The sequence below is a fragment of the Arvicola amphibius genome, chromosome 8 (genome assembly GCF_903992535.2).
Source record: "Arvicola amphibius chromosome 8, mArvAmp1.2, whole genome shotgun sequence".
Lineage (NCBI taxonomy): Eukaryota > Metazoa > Chordata > Mammalia > Rodentia > Cricetidae > Arvicola > Arvicola amphibius.
The window spans coordinates 1,763,944-1,782,005 of NC_052054.1; the positions used below are offsets into that span (position 1 = coordinate 1,763,944).

At 48.4% G+C, this 18,062-nt stretch overlaps 1 protein-coding gene and 1 long non-coding RNA gene across 2 annotated transcripts; both read left to right on the forward strand.

The window, feature by feature from the left end:
- Positions 1 to 884: 884 nt before the first annotated feature.
- On the forward strand, positions 885 to 1,806 carry LOC119821471. The gene is made up of 3 exons (XR_005286627.1): positions 885 to 1,124; positions 1,210 to 1,370; positions 1,573 to 1,806. It is a non-coding gene; the product is annotated as an uncharacterized LOC119821471 (long non-coding RNA).
- Positions 1,807 to 1,912: 106 nt separating this feature from the next.
- Positions 1,913 to 10,445, forward strand: Dll1 (delta like canonical Notch ligand 1). Its single transcript, XM_038340414.1, has 11 exons — positions 1,913 to 2,862; positions 3,088 to 3,381; positions 4,019 to 4,079; positions 4,279 to 4,536; positions 6,309 to 6,369; positions 6,905 to 7,035; positions 7,163 to 7,332; positions 7,449 to 7,665; positions 8,650 to 9,448; positions 9,564 to 9,681; positions 9,777 to 10,445. The coding sequence occupies exons 1-11, from the start codon at positions 2,809 to 2,811 to the stop codon at positions 9,780 to 9,782; spliced, it is 2,169 nt and encodes a 722-aa protein (XP_038196342.1). The 5' UTR covers positions 1,913 to 2,808; the 3' UTR covers positions 9,783 to 10,445.
- Positions 10,446 to 18,062: the final 7,617 nt, after the last annotated feature.

The following is an 18,062-nucleotide window of genomic DNA, read 5'->3' on the forward strand; positions in this document are numbered from 1 at the left end:
AGTATCTTTTGAAGCTTCCATTTGTTCTATAATAAACAGTTGGTGTTTTGGTTTTTTTTTTTAAAGTGGGGTCCAACCCTGCTTTTCGCACCTCAGCCTTGGGCATTGAACACATGTTTTTTGGCTGACTCTTTGATTGTCTATGAGTCAGCAATGACAACTTGAAGTGCAGATTCCTGTTGATTCTGAAACTTTGCAAGTGTTTGGGAGACAGGATAGCAGGAGACAGACTGGGTCATCAAAAAAGGAGCTGTAATTCCAGTTGCCAGATGGCCCAACACAGATGATTTTGCCAAGCAACTGCTTAGATTGTTACCAGTGTTTTCCTGGTGTAGGGGGTAGTTTCCTCTCTTTCTGTGCAGTATATGCATCTTGAACCAGATACCGGCTTAAAGGATAAAAATACTCTGTCAGGTCATCTGTCAGGTCACAGAGTTCATTCTCACCACCAGGACAACACCTACGGTGAGGACACCTGTCAGGCACACCCCAGGGGTTGATCTACAATCAAAGCAACACTGGTTCAGTAATCACACCTTGGGATTCTAATGAGGCTGCCAAGGTGTTGGGATGGAATAAAAAGGATCCTCCAGAGATGGGAATACGCAGTTCATTGCATGCTCAATACAAAGCTAGGTACTAAATCGGAGCCTACCCTTCCGTTTACTTTTCTCTGAAGTCTGTAAGAAGGGGAGCAGGTTAGATAACTCATTGTGATACATGTCCTGGGCCCTCCCAATAAACTCACTTCCCTTAAAAAGAAGAAAGAAAACAAAAGTTCTAGTGTCTGATGGATGTGTAAAAACCTAATAAGGTGACGGTTGTGTAAAAGTTGTGTGTTGGGGGTGGAGGCGGGGAGAGTCTTTCGAACATGTGCCGGACATTGTCGCAGAGGCCGCGGCGTGCGCGGAGGGGAGCTCTTTCTCTCCGCATTGTGCGGAGAGCAGGTGCTGTCTGCATTACCATACAGCTGAACGCACAAAGAGCCACTGATTCAGCCTCGCACAATAACAGACTGCCTTAATGACAGCCACGCGAACGACACACACCAAACTCACTTTTTACCAAGCAGAGAGAGGCCTGAGGGGAATTACCCAGGAGAGTGGGGCCGGACACCAGTGAAGGTGGTGGCGGTCGAAAATCTCCCGGGAGAGGGCGTGTACTTTGGGGAGGGAGGGTAAGCTGAAGCTTTTGGCTCTCCTGGCTCAGGGAATACGCTGCCTGGACCAGGATTCCCGTTTCCAGTGATCGCGGACAACACGGAGATACCGGGGCTCCAGGACACTGCAGTCTCAGGGGGCGCCCCGCCGGGATCGCGAGTCTATCGGCGCTCACCCTCTCGGAGGTTCAGCCGCCATCCTCCACCAGAGGTATAAGCGTGCCTAACCTCCCCAAACTTCCCGAAACTGCCGCGGTGCCCTCGCCACCCTTTGCCCACCTCTTCTTCAAGGGTCCCTTTCCTAACGGGTCCCCGCCCCCGCCCCCTCCGGGAGACTCCTCCTTTGAAAGAGCCTGCCAGGGAGGAGGGGCAGCGTCGGGGACGCGGGCCTCTAACCTCCCCCGGTTCCTCAGTCCCCAGGACCGAACAACCGAGGAGAGCCTAGGCGGCCAGCGTTGGAGACGTGAGTGTCCGGAGGCCGCGTCCTGCGCGCGAGGCTAGCGGTGACCGCGGGTGGGAGGCGCAGGCCGCCCAGCGTGCCTAGGGTCTTCCGGCCTGTGGCGGTGGGGCGGTGGGAGACGCGGCGTCAGCTCCAGCTCCAGGAGCAGAAGCGGTTCGTCGCAGCGAACATTTTGCAGGAATGTAAATGAGCGGGTTTTGCGCTGGGGGAGGGAGGCGAAGGGGCGAGGGCGGAGGCAGAGAGGACTAGGGGGCGGGGAGGTGGGGGCGGGGAGGAGGGTTGCACATTTTACAGCTCACTGACCATTTGGCGATCCATTGAGAGGAGGGTTTGGAAAAGTGGCTCCTTTGTGACAGCTCTCGCCAGATTGGGGGGCTGCTCATTTGCATCTCATTAGTTATGCGAGCGACCGGCGGGATTTAAGGGCGGCAGGCGCCTGCCTCGGCCAGATCCTCCGGCGTGCACCCGCGGTTACCCTGTCTGACCGAGGCAGGTCACGGGAGAGCACCGGTGCGGCGCGGAGCCTCCCACGCTTCGGTCTCCGGTCCTGGGTGTGTGTTCTCGCATGGCATTGGCTGAATTCTTGGGGAAGACGCGAGGCTTTGCAGTGGCGCAAGAGATACCGGTCCAGAACACTCTGGGAGCGGCAGCGGCCGCCGAGTGACGCCCGGCGGGGAGGGAAACCAGGGCGCGCGCCGCAGTTCTTGCCACCACCGCCGTCCGTTCCCACCGCGCCCCTCGGGGCCCCGGATTATCGCCTCACCGGTGGGATTTCCAGACCGCCGCTCTCTAATAGGCCTCCGAAGGAAGCCGCTGCAAGCTCTCTTGGGAATTAAGCCGAACATCTGGACTCTCTTTCCTCTGTGTCTTCTCTCCTTTCTCCTCTTTCCTTCCGCGAAGAAGCTTAAGACAAAACCAGAAAGCCGGCGACCCTCACCTACTCGTGGACTGAAAGCCAGAAGAGGAAACCGAAAGTTGTCCTTTCTCAGTGCCTCGCAGAGCTCTGTCAGGGACATATCTGAAGCACCGCACCCTCCTTAAGCAACTGGCCCCGATTATCACACCTGGAGCCGAGAGACGCCTTTCCGCCCGTGCTCCTCGGGTCACATAGACTTTCCTGGCATTCCTGGGTCTTTGAAGAAGAGAGAACAGAGGATACTCTAGGAGAGCAAGGGCGTCCAGCGGTACCATGGGCCGTCGGAGCGCGCTAGCCCTTGCCGTGGTCTCGGCCCTGCTGTGCCAGGTAGGGGGCCGGGCGGGGCTGCTGCGCGGTGGAGGGATGGGAGCCGGACAAGCTGATCAGCTGTCCATCCCCAAGCGACTCCGGCAGCTACGACCCCGAAAGCTGCCTGGCAGCGGGCGGCTCCGGACGGGCGCTGCGGTGCGCTCGGCCTCTGCGTCCTAGCAAGGGCCCGCGCGCCTGGGCCCCTCCGCCGCCAGTGCGTCCTCACGCCCCTTCCCTGCGCAGGTCTGGAGCTCCGGCGTATTTGAGCTGAAGCTGCAGGAGTTCGTCAACAAGAAGGGGCTGCTGGGGAACCGCAACTGCTGCCGCGGGGGTTCAGGCCCGCCGTGCGCCTGCAGGACCTTCTTCCGCGTATGCCTCAAGCACTATCAGGCCAGCGTGTCTCCGGAGCCACCCTGCACCTACGGCAGCGCAGTCACGCCAGTGCTGGGTGTCGACTCCTTCAGCCTGCCTGATGGCGCAGGCATCGACCCTGCCTTCAGCAACCCCATCCGTTTCCCCTTCGGCTTCACCTGGCCAGTGAGTAGGCACCTGCGCGCACCCGACTGGGCCTGGAGGAGTAGGGGTGGTGGGCGGGTGGCTGGCAGAGGGAGGAAGGCATTGGCCACTGATAAGGGTTGGAGAATTCCACAAAGACACGCCTGTGGTCTTGATTTCTTCCCGGGAATTGGCCTGCAATCTCCGGAGGTTAAGGAAGGCTTGTGGAGCACTAGAAGCCTTTGGAAGCTCAGGGAGTTTCTCACACACCGGTACTTATCTGGAGGGTCGAATGCTCCTCCCCTCCCCCCAAGATTGGGAGGGCTGTTGTTCCTCCAGCTGCTAGGCCTCTCTTACTGTGCCATTGCTAGAGCAGGGACTGCTTTCTACACCAGAAAACTAATGACAGGCACAGACGCCCTCTCTTCTTCCACATCCCCAACCTTGTTGGCTCCAGAACTCTCTCCCTTTTAAAACAAACACAATGTCCTGTATTAACATATTTTTAAAAGCACAAACGGGAAAACCCACTCCAAAATCATCCTGCTTTCTTAAGGAAAGTGATAGGAGTTGACCCTCACTGGCACCATGCATAGATCTGACTCTGGACTTGTTAGCCCTCAATGCCTTTCCTCCGCCACGCTTCTGGTTTATAATTCACCCTCTCCCTTTTCCCCAGGGTACCTTCTCTCTGATCATTGAAGCTCTTCATACAGATTCTCCTGATGACCTCGCAACAGGTAAGACTCCAAACTTGTACACTGCGCAGACTCCTTGCTGATACACATTTTATTTTACCCACTCACCCAAATCCTCGATGTCTTCACTGTGCACCTGGAGGAGCTCAGAGTCCAACCCATGGTGACAGCATCCCCGCCACTCCCTCACTTCCGGGCCTCTGAGTGTTATCAGAACCAACCTGCGCATCTTCTCTCCCAGAAAATCCAGAGAGACTCATCAGCCGCCTGACCACGCAGAGGCACCTGACCGTGGGAGAGGAGTGGTCACAGGACCTTCACAGTAGCGGCCGCACAGACCTCCGGTACTCTTACCGGTTTGTGTGCGACGAACACTACTACGGTGAAGGCTGCTCCGTGTTCTGCCGACCCCGGGATGATGCCTTCGGCCACTTCACCTGCGGCGAGAGAGGGGAGAAGGTGTGCGACCCTGGCTGGAAAGGCCAATACTGCACTGAACGTGAGTCCGCGGGAGGACGACTCCAAGGGTCCACTTATGGGAAGAGACGCAGGCGATGGTAGAGATGGCTCAGTGGGGGAAACTGAGGCCTAAGGAGCAGAAGTGTCTTGTCTTATGATTGGTGTTATGCCCTACTCGGGCATTTTAACAAGGGAGACCTTGTATCCACTGTAGGAAGCGGCTTCTCTTCCCAGGGAGGAGTTCAGAGACAAGGCCAGGGGTCAGGAAGTAAGACTGTGCTTTCCCTAGGGCCTTTGTATTAGAAAGGGAAGGGAGGAAGGAAGGGAGGGACAGAGAAGGGATGTGGAGGGCTCATAGACCAACAGTTCTTTCAGTGACAATGTCTCTTTGGGAAGCCCTCCCTTTCCTCCATGGAGTTAGGATGCCTGACCTGCCCACAGAGTAATCCATTTCCAATGATTCCCTGGGATATACTCTGTCCTGTTCTGTAGAGAAGTCTTCAATCCTTTGGGCTGTGGAAAGTCCACAGGCGTGCTGAGACAGACTGCAGGGCCATATGGTAGAAGGCACTTGATCTGTGGTCTAAATGCTTACAGCACACTGTCTGTAAAGAAATGCAGTAACTGATGTCTGGCAATGATCTTGCAAACCAGGGGACAAGGGTCACAGGGAGGACTCCGGCTCTGGTTCTGGTTCATAGGGACCTCAGTGGACCTCCCTCCAGCTTTCTGAGGCCTCATCTGTCCAACCTGTAGGAATGGCATTTCCTTTCAGTCAGGGCTTGGTGAACTTTTGTTCTCTTGCCCTGGAGCAGTTGAACATTGGACTTGGTGAGGCCCTGAACCTCTGTCAGTGCCTGCATGAGGATATGGAGTAGCTTTCTAGTTTTAATTTTTGCCTGAGGATGAAGGGGTCCTTACTTCAGTGAGAACCTGGATGCCATTGTTGCCTAGTTTCCCATATCCTTAAGGGCTTTGGAGCGCCTTTGATGCCCCGCCTTGGCCAGAGCTGGCTGTTTTCTTAAGAACTGGAGTTGCTGACCATTAATGAGTTTCATAACTGGGGAAGTGAGCCAACTCAAAACCTCAGCCTGTGGCCACCCCCCACCTCTTCGGGCTTCTCTGGCCTCCCACTGTAGTTTTCTTCTCTAGGGGCCAATGGTTCTGGGGTAGTCAGAAATCTAAACTTTTCTTCTTATTCAAACACTGGGGTCTCTCCCCGCCCCTGCTTACACGTGCCATAGATTAGATCTCCCCGAGGATAGGTGGTGGGGACACTACCCGTTCCCATTGGTAGAGGGGTATGTGCACACACGCGCTTGTGTGAGTGCATACACACATGCTCGGGCTGGGGGTTGGGTGGGGGCAGCATTGTTGTGCTGGGGCAGCTGCGTGAGGGAAGAGACAATGGAGCAGCTGTCCTGCCCTGCACGCTGCACACCAGCTGTCCACTCTTATCTGCACACACACTTTCTGGGATATTAAGAGGTGGAGCTTTGTGCATAGAATTGGAAAGTGGGGGAGGGAGGAGGGAGAAGACTTCTGACCCTCTTTTAGAAGAAAAAGGGACGGGGTAGGAGTGGGGGCTTCTGAGAGCCCTTTTGTCCTGGAAGCACTATGTTAAGAAGAATGCTCACCCCAGGCTTGAATGAAGTCCAAAGCCACCAGCCAGGGTGGGCCAGGCTCTGCAGCCTGGGATCCTCTCAGCCTGGACCTACAGAGTGGGTACTGCTAATTTTGCCCCAGTCCCACCTGGTGATACCAGGGAATTCCTGGGGTGGGGCTATAACCTATGTTTTTATTTGCTTGCAGCAATCTGTCTGCCAGGTTGTGATGACCAGCATGGATTTTGTGACAAGCCAGGGGAATGCAAGTAAGTTTGCAAAGCTTTGTGTCTTCTTTTCTTCTTCTTCTTTTTTTTCTATGAGATTTTCTGTGTACCTCAGAGACCTTCCTATGTAGTCTAGGCTGGCCTTGAACTCATAATCCTTCACTGCAGGATCTCCATGCCACCTTGCCTGCTTCACCTTTTCTTCTTGCTCCCCCCTCCCCATATAAAACATCCCAGGAAGTCAGTTGAGTGGGAGATGTTGTTCTAATAAAGGTCTAAAAACGTATAAGCTGTCATTAACTTAACACTTAATGAGAATATACAAGTCTCAGTTAAAAAGTTTGCATGGAAAATGAGATTTCATATCCATAGTCCTTGTGCATGTTAAAGAAAACCAGGATGTCCACTGTTCCCTTCATCTGAGAGGGGACGGCAGCTCAGGGGTTTTAAGCTAGTTCTTGTGCTGCCTAGTTTGTGGACCGGTAACTTATTGTTGCTTCTGGAGATAAATATTTGGTGTGTGTGAGCGCCCTTGTGAATCTAGAAGGCAACATGATTGTGTTTTGCTTTTTCCAAGGTGCAGAGTTGGCTGGCAGGGCCGCTACTGCGATGAATGCATCCGATACCCAGGCTGTCTCCATGGTACCTGCCAGCAGCCCTGGCAGTGTAACTGCCAGGAAGGCTGGGGGGGCCTTTTCTGCAACCAGGGTAAGTCCCTCCCTCTGTGATCGCCAGGTTTTATCAAAGCAGCCTGATGCTCACTTAAAAAGTAGATTCTTCCTGTGTTTGATCTTGGGCTTTTCCTGCCCCCTTTTCCCTGTCTCTACCCTGGCAGACCTAAACTACTGCACTCACCATAAGCCGTGCAGGAATGGAGCCACTTGCACTAACACGGGCCAGGGGAGCTACACGTGTTCCTGTCGACCTGGGTATACAGGTGCCAACTGTGAACTGGAAGTAGATGAGTGTGCTCCAAGTCCCTGCAGGAATGGGGGGAGCTGCACGGTGAGTCGTGGGCACCATGCTGTGCTACCTGAAGATGGACAGAGTTGTTGGTTTTTAATGAAGTGTGTAGGTTCTTGCAGCAGCTTAAGAAAGACTCTTGTGTCCTCCTTGTCCAGGATCTAGAGGACAGCTACTCTTGCACCTGCCCTCCCGGCTTCTACGGCAAGATCTGTGAGCTGAGTGCCATGACGTGTGCAGATGGCCCCTGCTTCAATGGGGGACGGTGTTCAGACAACCCTGATGGAGGCTACAGCTGCCATTGCCCTTCGGGCTTCTCTGGCTTCAACTGTGAGAAGAAGATGGATCTCTGCAGCTCTTCCCCCTGTTCTAATGGTGAGGGTCGATGGGGATGTCTGGTTACTGCCTCCAAAAGCATATGCATTCTTATTAGAGGAACACATTGCTTTGTGAGACATCTTGGGTTTGTGGATTCCCTGAATCAGTTCCATGAGGATTTGGGAGGAAGACATGCAATCAGGAGGATTAGTCACACATTCGTGGTGCACAACCCACCCAGGGTCAATGTTCAGGTGCCTGTCACCATCCATGGCTCTGCAGGCTCTTCTCGGACAGAGGAAGCACAGCCATTGTATCATTGGGAAGAGAGTCTGCTCCAGATAGCAGTTAGGGGACCAAGTATGAAGAGGCATGCTTTTTGCACCATGAACCTCTTGCTGGTGGAAGAGAGGTCAGGTACTTAGAATAGACTCAGAAGGGAGATGGACCCAGTAGTTGCCTTTCCGTCCCTTCTCTCTTCCTCCTTTCCCTCTCCTTTTCCTTCCCCGCTTTCTCACTCACTGTGCTGTCAGCAAATGTGGCGTTCCCTAAAGTCCTTATTTTCTCCCCCTGTTACCTGGATCTAGTAGTGTAGTATCCCTTGTCTGGTGGTCGTGAGAGGAAGGCGGTGATACAGGCCGTACACAGTGCTGTCAATACTGATCTAGAGATTGGACATGGTGGCACAAACTTGTAGTCCCAGTAACTCCAGAGACTGCAGCAAGACGATGAAGTTCAAGGCCATCCTGCCAAATCTAGCAAGATCCTGTTTGAGTCAGAAATGTCTGGAGCATAGGTACTGGAGATGTAGAGAGTTTGCCTAATTCAGGCAACAACAACAAAAGCTCTTATTATTTCTAACGTGTAGGTCTCTCTCGTTCTGGTGTATTTGAGATCCTAAGCTATGTAGTACAAAACCAAACTATCAGTGCGTCTGTGGTATGTGTAAATTATGGACTGAGCGGTTGCCACATCAGAGTGTCTGATTGGTGATTGAACTTCTGTGTGCCCACATATGACTGTGCCTCCCCTGTGTTCCAGATGCCAAGTGTGTGGACCTCGGCAATACCTACCTATGCCGGTGCCAGGCTGGCTTCTCTGGGAGGTACTGTGAAGACAACATAGATGACTGTGCCTCCTCCCCATGTGCCAATGGGGGCACCTGCCGGGACAGTGTAAATGATTTCTCCTGTACCTGCCCACCTGGTTACACAGGCAGGAATTGCAGTGCCCCCGTCAGCAGGTGTGAGCATGCGCCCTGCCACAATGGGGCCACCTGCCACCAGAGGGGTCAACGCTACATGTGTGAGTGTGCCCAGGGCTACGGTGGCCCCAACTGCCAGTTCCTGCTCCCTGAGCCACCACAGGGCCCCATGGTGGTGGACCTTAGCGAGAGGCATATGGAGAGCCAGGGTGGGCCCTTCCCCTGGGTGGCCGTGTGTGCCGGGGTGGTGCTTGTCCTCATGTTGCTGCTGGGCTGTGCTGCCGTGGTGGTGTGCGTCCGGCTGAAGCTACAGAAGCACCAGCCCCCACCTGATCCTTGTGGTGGAGAGACAGAGACCATGAACAACCTGGCCAATTGCCAGCGTGAGAAGGATGTTTCTGTCAGCATCATTGGGGCTACACAGATCAAGAACACCAACAAGAAGGCGGACTTTCATGGGGACCATGGTGCTGACAAGAGCAGCTTTAAGGCCCGATACCCTGCTGTGGACTATAACCTCGTTCGAGACCTCAAGGGAGATGAAGCCACCATCAGGGATGCGCACAGCAAACGTGACACCAAGTGCCAGTCACAGGGCTCTGCGGGAGAAGACAAGGGCACCTCAACACTCCGGGGGTGTGTGCTGTGAGCTGGGCAAGGAGGGCAGGAAGGTCTTTCCATATTCTGGGTATGTCCTTGTTCAATCACATTCCTGTGTGTTTATTATGGTTCTTTCTACTTTTCCTTCCAGAGGAGAGGTCCCTGACAGAAAAAGGCCTGAGTCTGTCTACTCAACTTCAAAGGACACCAAGTACCAGTCGGTGTATGTTCTATCTGCCGAGAAGGATGAGTGTGTCATAGCAACTGAGGTCAGTGTGCAACGCTCTTGTCACAGACGTGGGAAATAGGGAGGTATGTTTCTTTCTGAAGTTAACTTCCTGTCCTGTCCCCTGGGCCTTTCTAGGTGTAAGATGGAAGTGATGTGGCAAAATTCCCATTTCTCTTAAATAAAATTCCAAGGATATAGCCCCAACGGATGCTGCTGAAAGAGGAAGGGAGGCCCCAGGGACTGCTGCTGAGAAGCAGGTTCAGGCGGAGCTGGTTCTCTCGGAGTTAGCAGAGGTGCCGGACACTGCCAGCCCGGGCTTCGGCTGCCGCTGCACTGCCTGCTGGACGTTCCCATTGCACTATGGACAGTTGCTTTGAAGATTATATATTTAAGTGGATGAGTGACTTGATACGTATAGGAAGCACGCACTGCCGACATGTCTGTCTTGGATTACTATGAGCCAGTCTTTCCTTGAACTAGAAACACAACTGCCTTTACTGTCCTTTTTGATACTGAAATGTGTTTTTTTTCTAGACGGAAAAAAACGTGTGTTATTTTTTTGGATTTGTAAAAATATTTTTCATGATATCTGTAAAGCTTGAGTATTTTGTGATGTTCATTTTTTTATAATTTAAATTTTGGTAAATATGTACAAAGGCACTTCGGGTCTATGTGACTATATTTTTTTGTATATAAATGTATTTATGGAATATTGTGCAAATGTTATTTGAGTTTTTTACTGTTTTGTTAATGAAGAAATTCATCTTAAAAATATTTTTCCAAAATAAATATAATGAACTACAACCTCGGGTGTAGTTACTAGGCATTGTCTTCTCACATATCCATTTCACAAGACCACGAGAAGAGGAACAATGTCTGTGTCTTTATGAAGGCCTTGCCTGGTGTCAGTGGAGACAGAGAGCATTCTTTCTGCTTTCTCTGGAACTCCAGATTTGCCCTCACAAACTGCCTTCATTAGAGAGGCACTTGCAGTCTCCATGATGTATTTGAGTGGTACCGAGATATTTTAAAGATCTAGTGACTTCCTGCAAACATTGTATTTTTAAAGATTTGGAACAAAGCTTCACTAAGGTCAGTTAGTCACTTTGAAGTCACCATTGCAAAGCTGTTCCGTCTTAGAACAAGAATTACTCACTTTCTAGTGAGTTTATTTCTAGTTAATTCTAAAAGCTAGCTGGCTAGTTAATTCAAGCCATCACGGTGGGAAAGAAAGTAACAGTGACCGTCTTCTTTATTGGTCACCTACTGTATGCCAGGGTCTCACTATATTCCACTCATGAGACTGGTATGATTATTTCTACCTTGCTTACAGGAGAGGAGAGCAGAGCTTGTAGGCGAAGTTACTGGCTCTGGAGTCCCAAGTAGCTGTAACATTAAGATCCAGGCAAACATGATCTGGGGATGTAGGACCTATGTTTTTAGTCCTTCCAAGGAATCAGTACAGAGTCAGATCCCAGATGGTAAGTACATACTGGGGAAGACGGGGCCTTACACTTCTGTACAAAAGGGTGAAGTAGTAGAAAGAAGCCTTCCTGGTACGACTAGCTGAAAAAGCAGAGAGAACTTTCCACGTATTAGTCTTTGATGCTGAGGGAATGAACACCACTAAGAAGGCCCAGTCCGCAGAGTCTTCTGTCCTGATCATCACCTGGCATAGTTCTCACTGAGGACAACCTTGGCTGTTAATAATGAGACCGTCTCTAGTGAAGTAGTATGAGGCCCCATCTCCCACCCCACCACTTCCTCAACCGCTCTCTTGCTTACTTAGGGGCTCTTTGTACCTGGGGAGCTGGCGGGTGGATAATTTCTCCTTCCATAAGTGGTCAGAGATGAGCTGTGACTGGTATGTTCATCACACCAGTTTCAGGAGTATGTAACATGCTAGGATTCTTATGAAGCCCAGTCTACAAAAGTGTTTAAACATAAGACTGCTTTCATCTTCCCAACCTTGTAAAAACCAAAGGATAATTCATCTTTCATCTAGGGAAAGCAAGCAACCTGCTTAAGAAGAAGGTAGGTGGCTTAAAACTTCTGGCTAGGAATTCAGGACCCTAGGAGAAGCTAAACTGTGTGTGTGTGTTTGTGCAAGTGGTTTTTCAGAGTCTGAGTTGATGCCACTTATAGTGAGAAATTCAAGTACATCAGTTAAAAACAGCCATATAAAAGCCCAGACAAGAGTGGGCCAATGGTGACTCACAACACCAAACAGCGCCCAGCCATGTTTAGCCTCTGGTCATGCCTGCCAAGGCCTGCACAGTGCTTCTCTCCAAGTATGCCATAAGGAACGAGGAAGGAAGGAACAATGAATGCTCTTAAAATGATGGTGTAAAAATAGAAGATCCTTTTTAATGGAAATAATACTTGAGCTGGATCTCAGTATTTTTCAAGTTCTGAGGAGTGTTGGAGTATGGCTGGCTGCCAACATAGTAGGAAAGACGTGTGCCAACACGAATCCAGTGGTCAGAATAGGAGGCTCCAACCCCTGCCCCCCACTTCCTCCTGTCTAATCCCATAGCCAATATCTTTGGATTTCAGTAAGGCTACAAGTTGGGATGGAAGGGAGGGTCGGGATATAGTCTTGTGTCTGAGGGTTTCTGTCTCTGTGAAGAGATACCATGACCACACCAATTCTTATAAAGGAAAATGTTTATTTGGGGAGGCTCTCTTACAGTTCAGAGGTTTGATCCCTTATCACAGTGAGACATGGTGATGTATAGACAGGCAAGGTGCTGGAGAAGGTAACGGAAGTGGTCTGTCTGACTGGGAGTAGCTTGAGCATAGGAGACCTCAAAGCCCACCTGCACAGTGACACACTTCCTCCAATGAGGCCACACTTACTCCAACAAGTCATACTTCTAATAGAGCCACTCCCTTTGGGGTCATTTTCTTTCAAACCATTACATCTTACTTATAGGTTTTCCTTGCTTTCTTTTTTTGTTTGCACTTGAACTTTGTGCTTCCAGAAGTGTGTGAATACTGGAAAGAAACTTATTACTAAAATCACAGTCTATGAAGACTTTCTATTTCATCATTCTCCACGTGGATCAGATACTTTCCAGTGAAGGTGAGTGCTTGCTTCTTCACAGCGTGCATAGACTTCTGGGTGGTTGTCCCCCAGTGGAGACGGTTGTGGCCTTCTATCTTGATATCACAGTGGAGGGAACGGTGCTGAATGTGGCTGGCCTCCAGGCAGGGCTGTTTCACAATGCTTTGTGTTCTGAGCATCTTTCTCCCTTGCAGAGTCCTTGTACGCCTCCTGCGACTTGTCTTTCTTCAACCACCTCCCTGGTTCCTTTGGGTGGAGGAAGAGCAGCAACTGCTTTGTTAATTTTGTGCCTTTATGAAGTTCAAAGTAATGGCAACCACCAAAATAGAAGTGTGCTGGCTGTGCAAAGGCTTCTTCAAGGGCTCAGGACATGAACTTATTCATCCAATGGGCAGAACTCCATAGGTGTACTTCCTGCTTTGAACTGATAGCTGCAAATTCAACACCGGTCAACAATGCCAGTGACAAAGTATTTTTTTCCTCCAAACTGAACCTGCATTGGATACATCTCTAATCACACGATCAAGCAGAGGACCACAGGCGACTAAGAGCATCTTCAAGGACAGCAGGGTCTATATTCAGGATCCAGGGAACTATGTAGGTCAGCTAAGCTTCTGGGACAACAACAAAAAAAATTACAGAGAACCAACAAATTAACAGGGGATGATAGGTATCCACTGACTGCAATGTCTAGATCTGGTTCCTGTTTCAAAGAGTTTAAAAATTTATGAGCAAACTGGAGAAACTTAAATGCTGCCCGGATACCTCAATGGTTGCAAAAGTGTACTTACTCAGTATTTAGGTGTGATATATTCTTACTTTGAGTTCAATGAAAAGAAGAGTCCTTTTCATTTAGAGAAAAACTCTGAAGCGTTTCTGAATGAAGTAGTAAGAGTTAGGAAATTTATTTCAGGCTCCCAGATGGAATGTGCTAGCAAGTGGGGGTAGAACAAACCAGGGGCTACACCAACTGGTTGAATCTGGATAAACGTAGCTGGAGTCAACTTCACTTCTCTCTCGAATGCTTGAAACTTCTCATAAGCAGAAATTTTAAGATGAGCTTTTCAATGATCATGTGCGCAGTGATCTTTCTGTGCGCAGCGATGTTCTAACTGGTGGCCTGAGCGTGAGGGGCTTCACAGAGGTTTTCCATCTTGGCATACGCATCTTTCAGATGGGAAAATTTTACAAAACTCAAGGTAAGCAGTGTTGGTTGGGTGCAGAGAGTAGTTCGTTCAAGAATTTTCATGCCAGAATCTTGGCGCTAAACTCTGCTCCATGTGGGCTCTGCAAATGCTCTAACTGCTCCACTGAGCCTACAGCTAGTCAGCCATGCAGTCGTGATGCTGTGTGTGGGACTGCTGAAGATCCCATTCCTGCTGCTACCACTATGTTGTTCAAACACAGTGGCTCACTAATCTGAGCATGTGCTGAGATGAATAATAGTTTCTATGATTTCAGCACAGGGTTTTAAATTCTTAACTTGGCCTCTTGGGCCTTGGTATAATCTGGCTCCTGACTGTCCCTGGCATTTCAGCTCATGTTCTTCTCCCTTTGACCCTTTAGCCTTTGGCTCTAGCCAAATAGGCTGTGGGAAGATCCCTAAACCTTGTACTTTGGAAGTAATTCTCGAGCTGCTTGTATGCTGTGTTCTCCTGTCATTCTGATCAACTCTCTAAAAATGCTCTGCAGTCAGGAAGCCTTGCCTGGACATTTGATCATGGTCAGTGTCCCAAGAATTTGTAACCATAACTTGAATCCAAACATAGAAATTATCTGAGCATTTGACTGTATTCCTTTGTGTTTATTCTGAGAGCTGGTTGTGGAGATACAACCCAAATACACAGTGAGTGCATGTTTACCTGGTATTGGGTAAGCCAAGTTTGCTATTTCTCAGCCTATGAACTTTTTGAAAAACACCAGGGAAGACAGGGGGTACTATTCTGACTATAACATGGCTCACACAGGAGGTGTGCTATGAGATAGTATTGATTGTAGTGTTTCTATTAGTGCAAGATACTGGAAGATTCCCTGACGTTTCTGATATTTGTCATTTGAAAACAAGCCAGAGATGACTTTTTAAGAGTATATGTTTCCCTGCAGAATATTAGTATCTTTAAAAAACACAACAGTTTGTATTTATGTTCATTTGCACAAATGTTTTCATCTTTCATCACTGCCGATGGTGCCATCATTAGATCTTCCAGCTGAGGGAAAGCAATACACTCTCTTATTTTTTTGCTTCTTAGGAGACAGCCAAGTCTCTGTAGCAACCTTTTCTGGATACATATTCTTAATATTTCAACTTTAACAGAAATGATATTGACTGCTGGAGGCAACCAGAATGAAACCGTGTTGTAGGGTATATCATATCTTGCAAAGATTGGAAAAACAAGACTAGGATCACTCATTAAAGTCTTAACAGGGAGACTGAAGATACATGAAGAGGAAACTATTTAGGATTTCAGGCTGGGCCTCCTGCTGCAAAGGAGGAACATGGCACAATGTCCATGACTTTTCAGCAGAACATTCAAACCGAGCTGATATTCATACAGCCCCTGCCCTTCTTAGGTTCTGAAGCTTCTCTGACTTTGTCCAAGAAAAAAACACCATTGAAGAAAAGCTTGGTAATCTTATATGTTAACTTGAGCTTCAGAGTTATCAAGGGAGAAGGACAGATGTATCTGCTTTGAGGTCCTGGCTGTACAACAGAACTTTGACAGTTTAACAGGTCTTATTTCACAACTGGATGTAGACATTTAATGGGTAAAATCTCTCTTCAGAGAAAGAATCAGAAGTTGTTGCTTTCTATTCCCAGATAACCCCCATTTAGACATTGCAGATATTAATGGTGGTTCAAACTGTGAGTTCTGCTTTGTTCTAGATGTTCAGGGTCACTTTTTAAAAAAGTAACCTGAGATGTGTCTTTGATAGGATTAGTATTGTTTCAGAGGAGTAGGGACAGGATAGGTGAGAGGAGGGAGGAACAGAGGGGTGGGGAATAGGGAGGGACAGAAGGAAAGGATGGAGGGAGGGAAAGCAGGTTTGCTTCTGGACTCTTAGGTAGTTCTCCCACTTACAGAATAACAAGCACCATTCCTTTGTGAGTTAGGACGGTGCTGGGGATAGTGGCACACAGCTTTAGTCCAAACACGTGGGAGGAAGAAGCAGGCAGACATCTGTGAGTTAGAGGGCAGCCTGGTCTGTGTAGCAAGTTCCAGGATAGCCACAAAGACCCTGTCTCAAAAGGAAGGGAAAAAAAGAATTAAAATAGTACCAAGCCAGCATAATTTTTAGCTGTGTTATAAATACTGATAACCAAAGGTAAATGTAGCAAAGTTTCTTCTCTTTGTTAAAGATGGAGACTGTTACAGAAAATCATAATGAGTCAAAACAGAGAACAACTGGCCATGGGTTACCCACCCCAGCGGGGACATCTACAGATCTCCTGCACAGCTCATGGCTCAGGGAACACCCCAGAAAGTGGATCGGAAAGACTTTAAGAGCGATGGCAGGAATTCTGCTGTGAGATTGTGTCTCCAAGAAATGACAGGGAAGCCATACCAACGAGGCCTCAACAATTTGGCTACCTAAACAAGACCTGAATGAGAACAGCACTAACATAAAGGGATGGTTAGTCTTCCCCAGGGATGAGCCCCTGAAATGGTTATCTAGCACAAAGTAGTCAACCCAGAAATCACATCTAGACAATCGACATTGAACAGGGTCAACAGGACCTGGGCTCATTCTGAGACTATAAAACCACACCAAATAAACTAATATGTGAAAGATTAAAAACAAACCTGAATGAGCAGGTTGTAGTTATGTGTTGACATGCATATATATTAAAAATTTAAGAATAATAAAAATTTAATAATAAAAGTAAAAGAAAAAGAGGCCACAATTTTGAGATGACTGGGTGATTCGACCTTGGAAGTGAAAAAATATTTACTACATAAAACTCCATATGCTGTTGCTGGGACTATTTGTTCATGCTTTAAAGCAAGTGTACTTCCTTAAAGCAGTTTACAGATTCCTGTATTTACTGAATCCAGTGTCCATGCTGGTCTCCATAACAGGTTATAACAAATGAAACCCACGTTTGCTTTGGAGGCACAGATTTCTGTGGACTGCCAGATGCCTTAGGGTCTGGTTCTTCTTGGGGGCATAGACATTATGCTTCCCTCAAGCTTGGGGTCATCCTGGCCAAGGATCCACAGCAAAGAGATGTAGGCACCTGGAGTTCATACCGAGCTCCTGCTCTGGGCTCTACTAACCCATCCCTAAAGCGCTTGGCCTCTTTTGTTGGGTACTACACCAAGTCCTACAAAAATAATCTGGCCTTAAAGCTCGTCATTCAAACCAACCAGCTGGCAAACCAATAAACAGACCTTCCCAACATTTATATTGTAACTGACAAAAATCTCAAGTGGAAAAATTACTGTAGGCTACTCTCTGTGTGCTAATTTTTAACCATTTCCTCTATATTGATTGATTTAAAATATGGTCTGTTTAATAACATTTACTGAATCATCACACATTTAACCACCAATTGCCCCACTTTTTAATGATGATGAATTGAAATTTCATCAGCAGTGAAATTGTTTTGTCAAGAGGAATAAGCATTCTAGGGAGTGTTATATATTTCTGAACTCCCAGCAAAATTTATACCAGTTCATAACGTTACCATTTCTTCTTTCATCAAAGAGATACTATAACTTTAAAAGTTCATTTGTCAATGTGAGAAATGAGAAATGGCATAGTTCTTTAATTCTGTTTAACACAGACTGATGTGGGCATCCCCTTCCGGAATGTCTGACTGATGGACACTCCTCTGCAGACCATTAGCCACTTTTCTTGAAATTGCCAGATATTTAGAAAATTCTCCCATGTGCTTTGGGCTTTATTTATTAGTTGGTGTGGTTTTACCTTATCTTCTTACTCCTGCTCTTGGGTTCATGCTACATAGCCCAGGCTGACTGGGCTATTGGTGAGTTCCAGCTTCTTGACGGCTGGGATTACAGTTACTTGCTTGTCCTTCTTTTTAAAACTAGCACGATTTTAGGTGGGATTTACTCACAGCACTATGTATACATATTATTGACTTTCATAGAAATGTACAAACTCAATATTTACACACACACAGAGGCATTTATGTCTTTGATGATGCGAGCATGTATCTACTAAATGTATAGTGAGGTGGATGTGTATCTATGATTGACACATAGCAGGGTAGATGTGTGTCAATGATTGACACACAGGGAGGTGGGTGTATGTCAACTGTTCACATACAACAATGTGTTTATCAATGGTTTACATGCCGTGTGGTGGAGATGTCTGTGGTTAATATGCAG

Coding starts and splice junctions, on each gene's coding strand:
- Dll1 (XM_038340414.1), top strand. CDS start 2,809: ATGGGCCGTCGGAGCGCGCTAGCCCTTGCCGTGGTCTCGGCCCTGCTG. Junction 4,080..4,278: donor TCCTGATGACCTCGCAACAG/GTAAGACTCCAA, acceptor CTTCTCTCCCAG/AAAATCCAGAGAGACTCATC. Junction 6,370..6,904: donor GACAAGCCAGGGGAATGCAA/GTAAGTTTGCAA, acceptor GCTTTTTCCAAG/GTGCAGAGTTGGCTGGCAGG.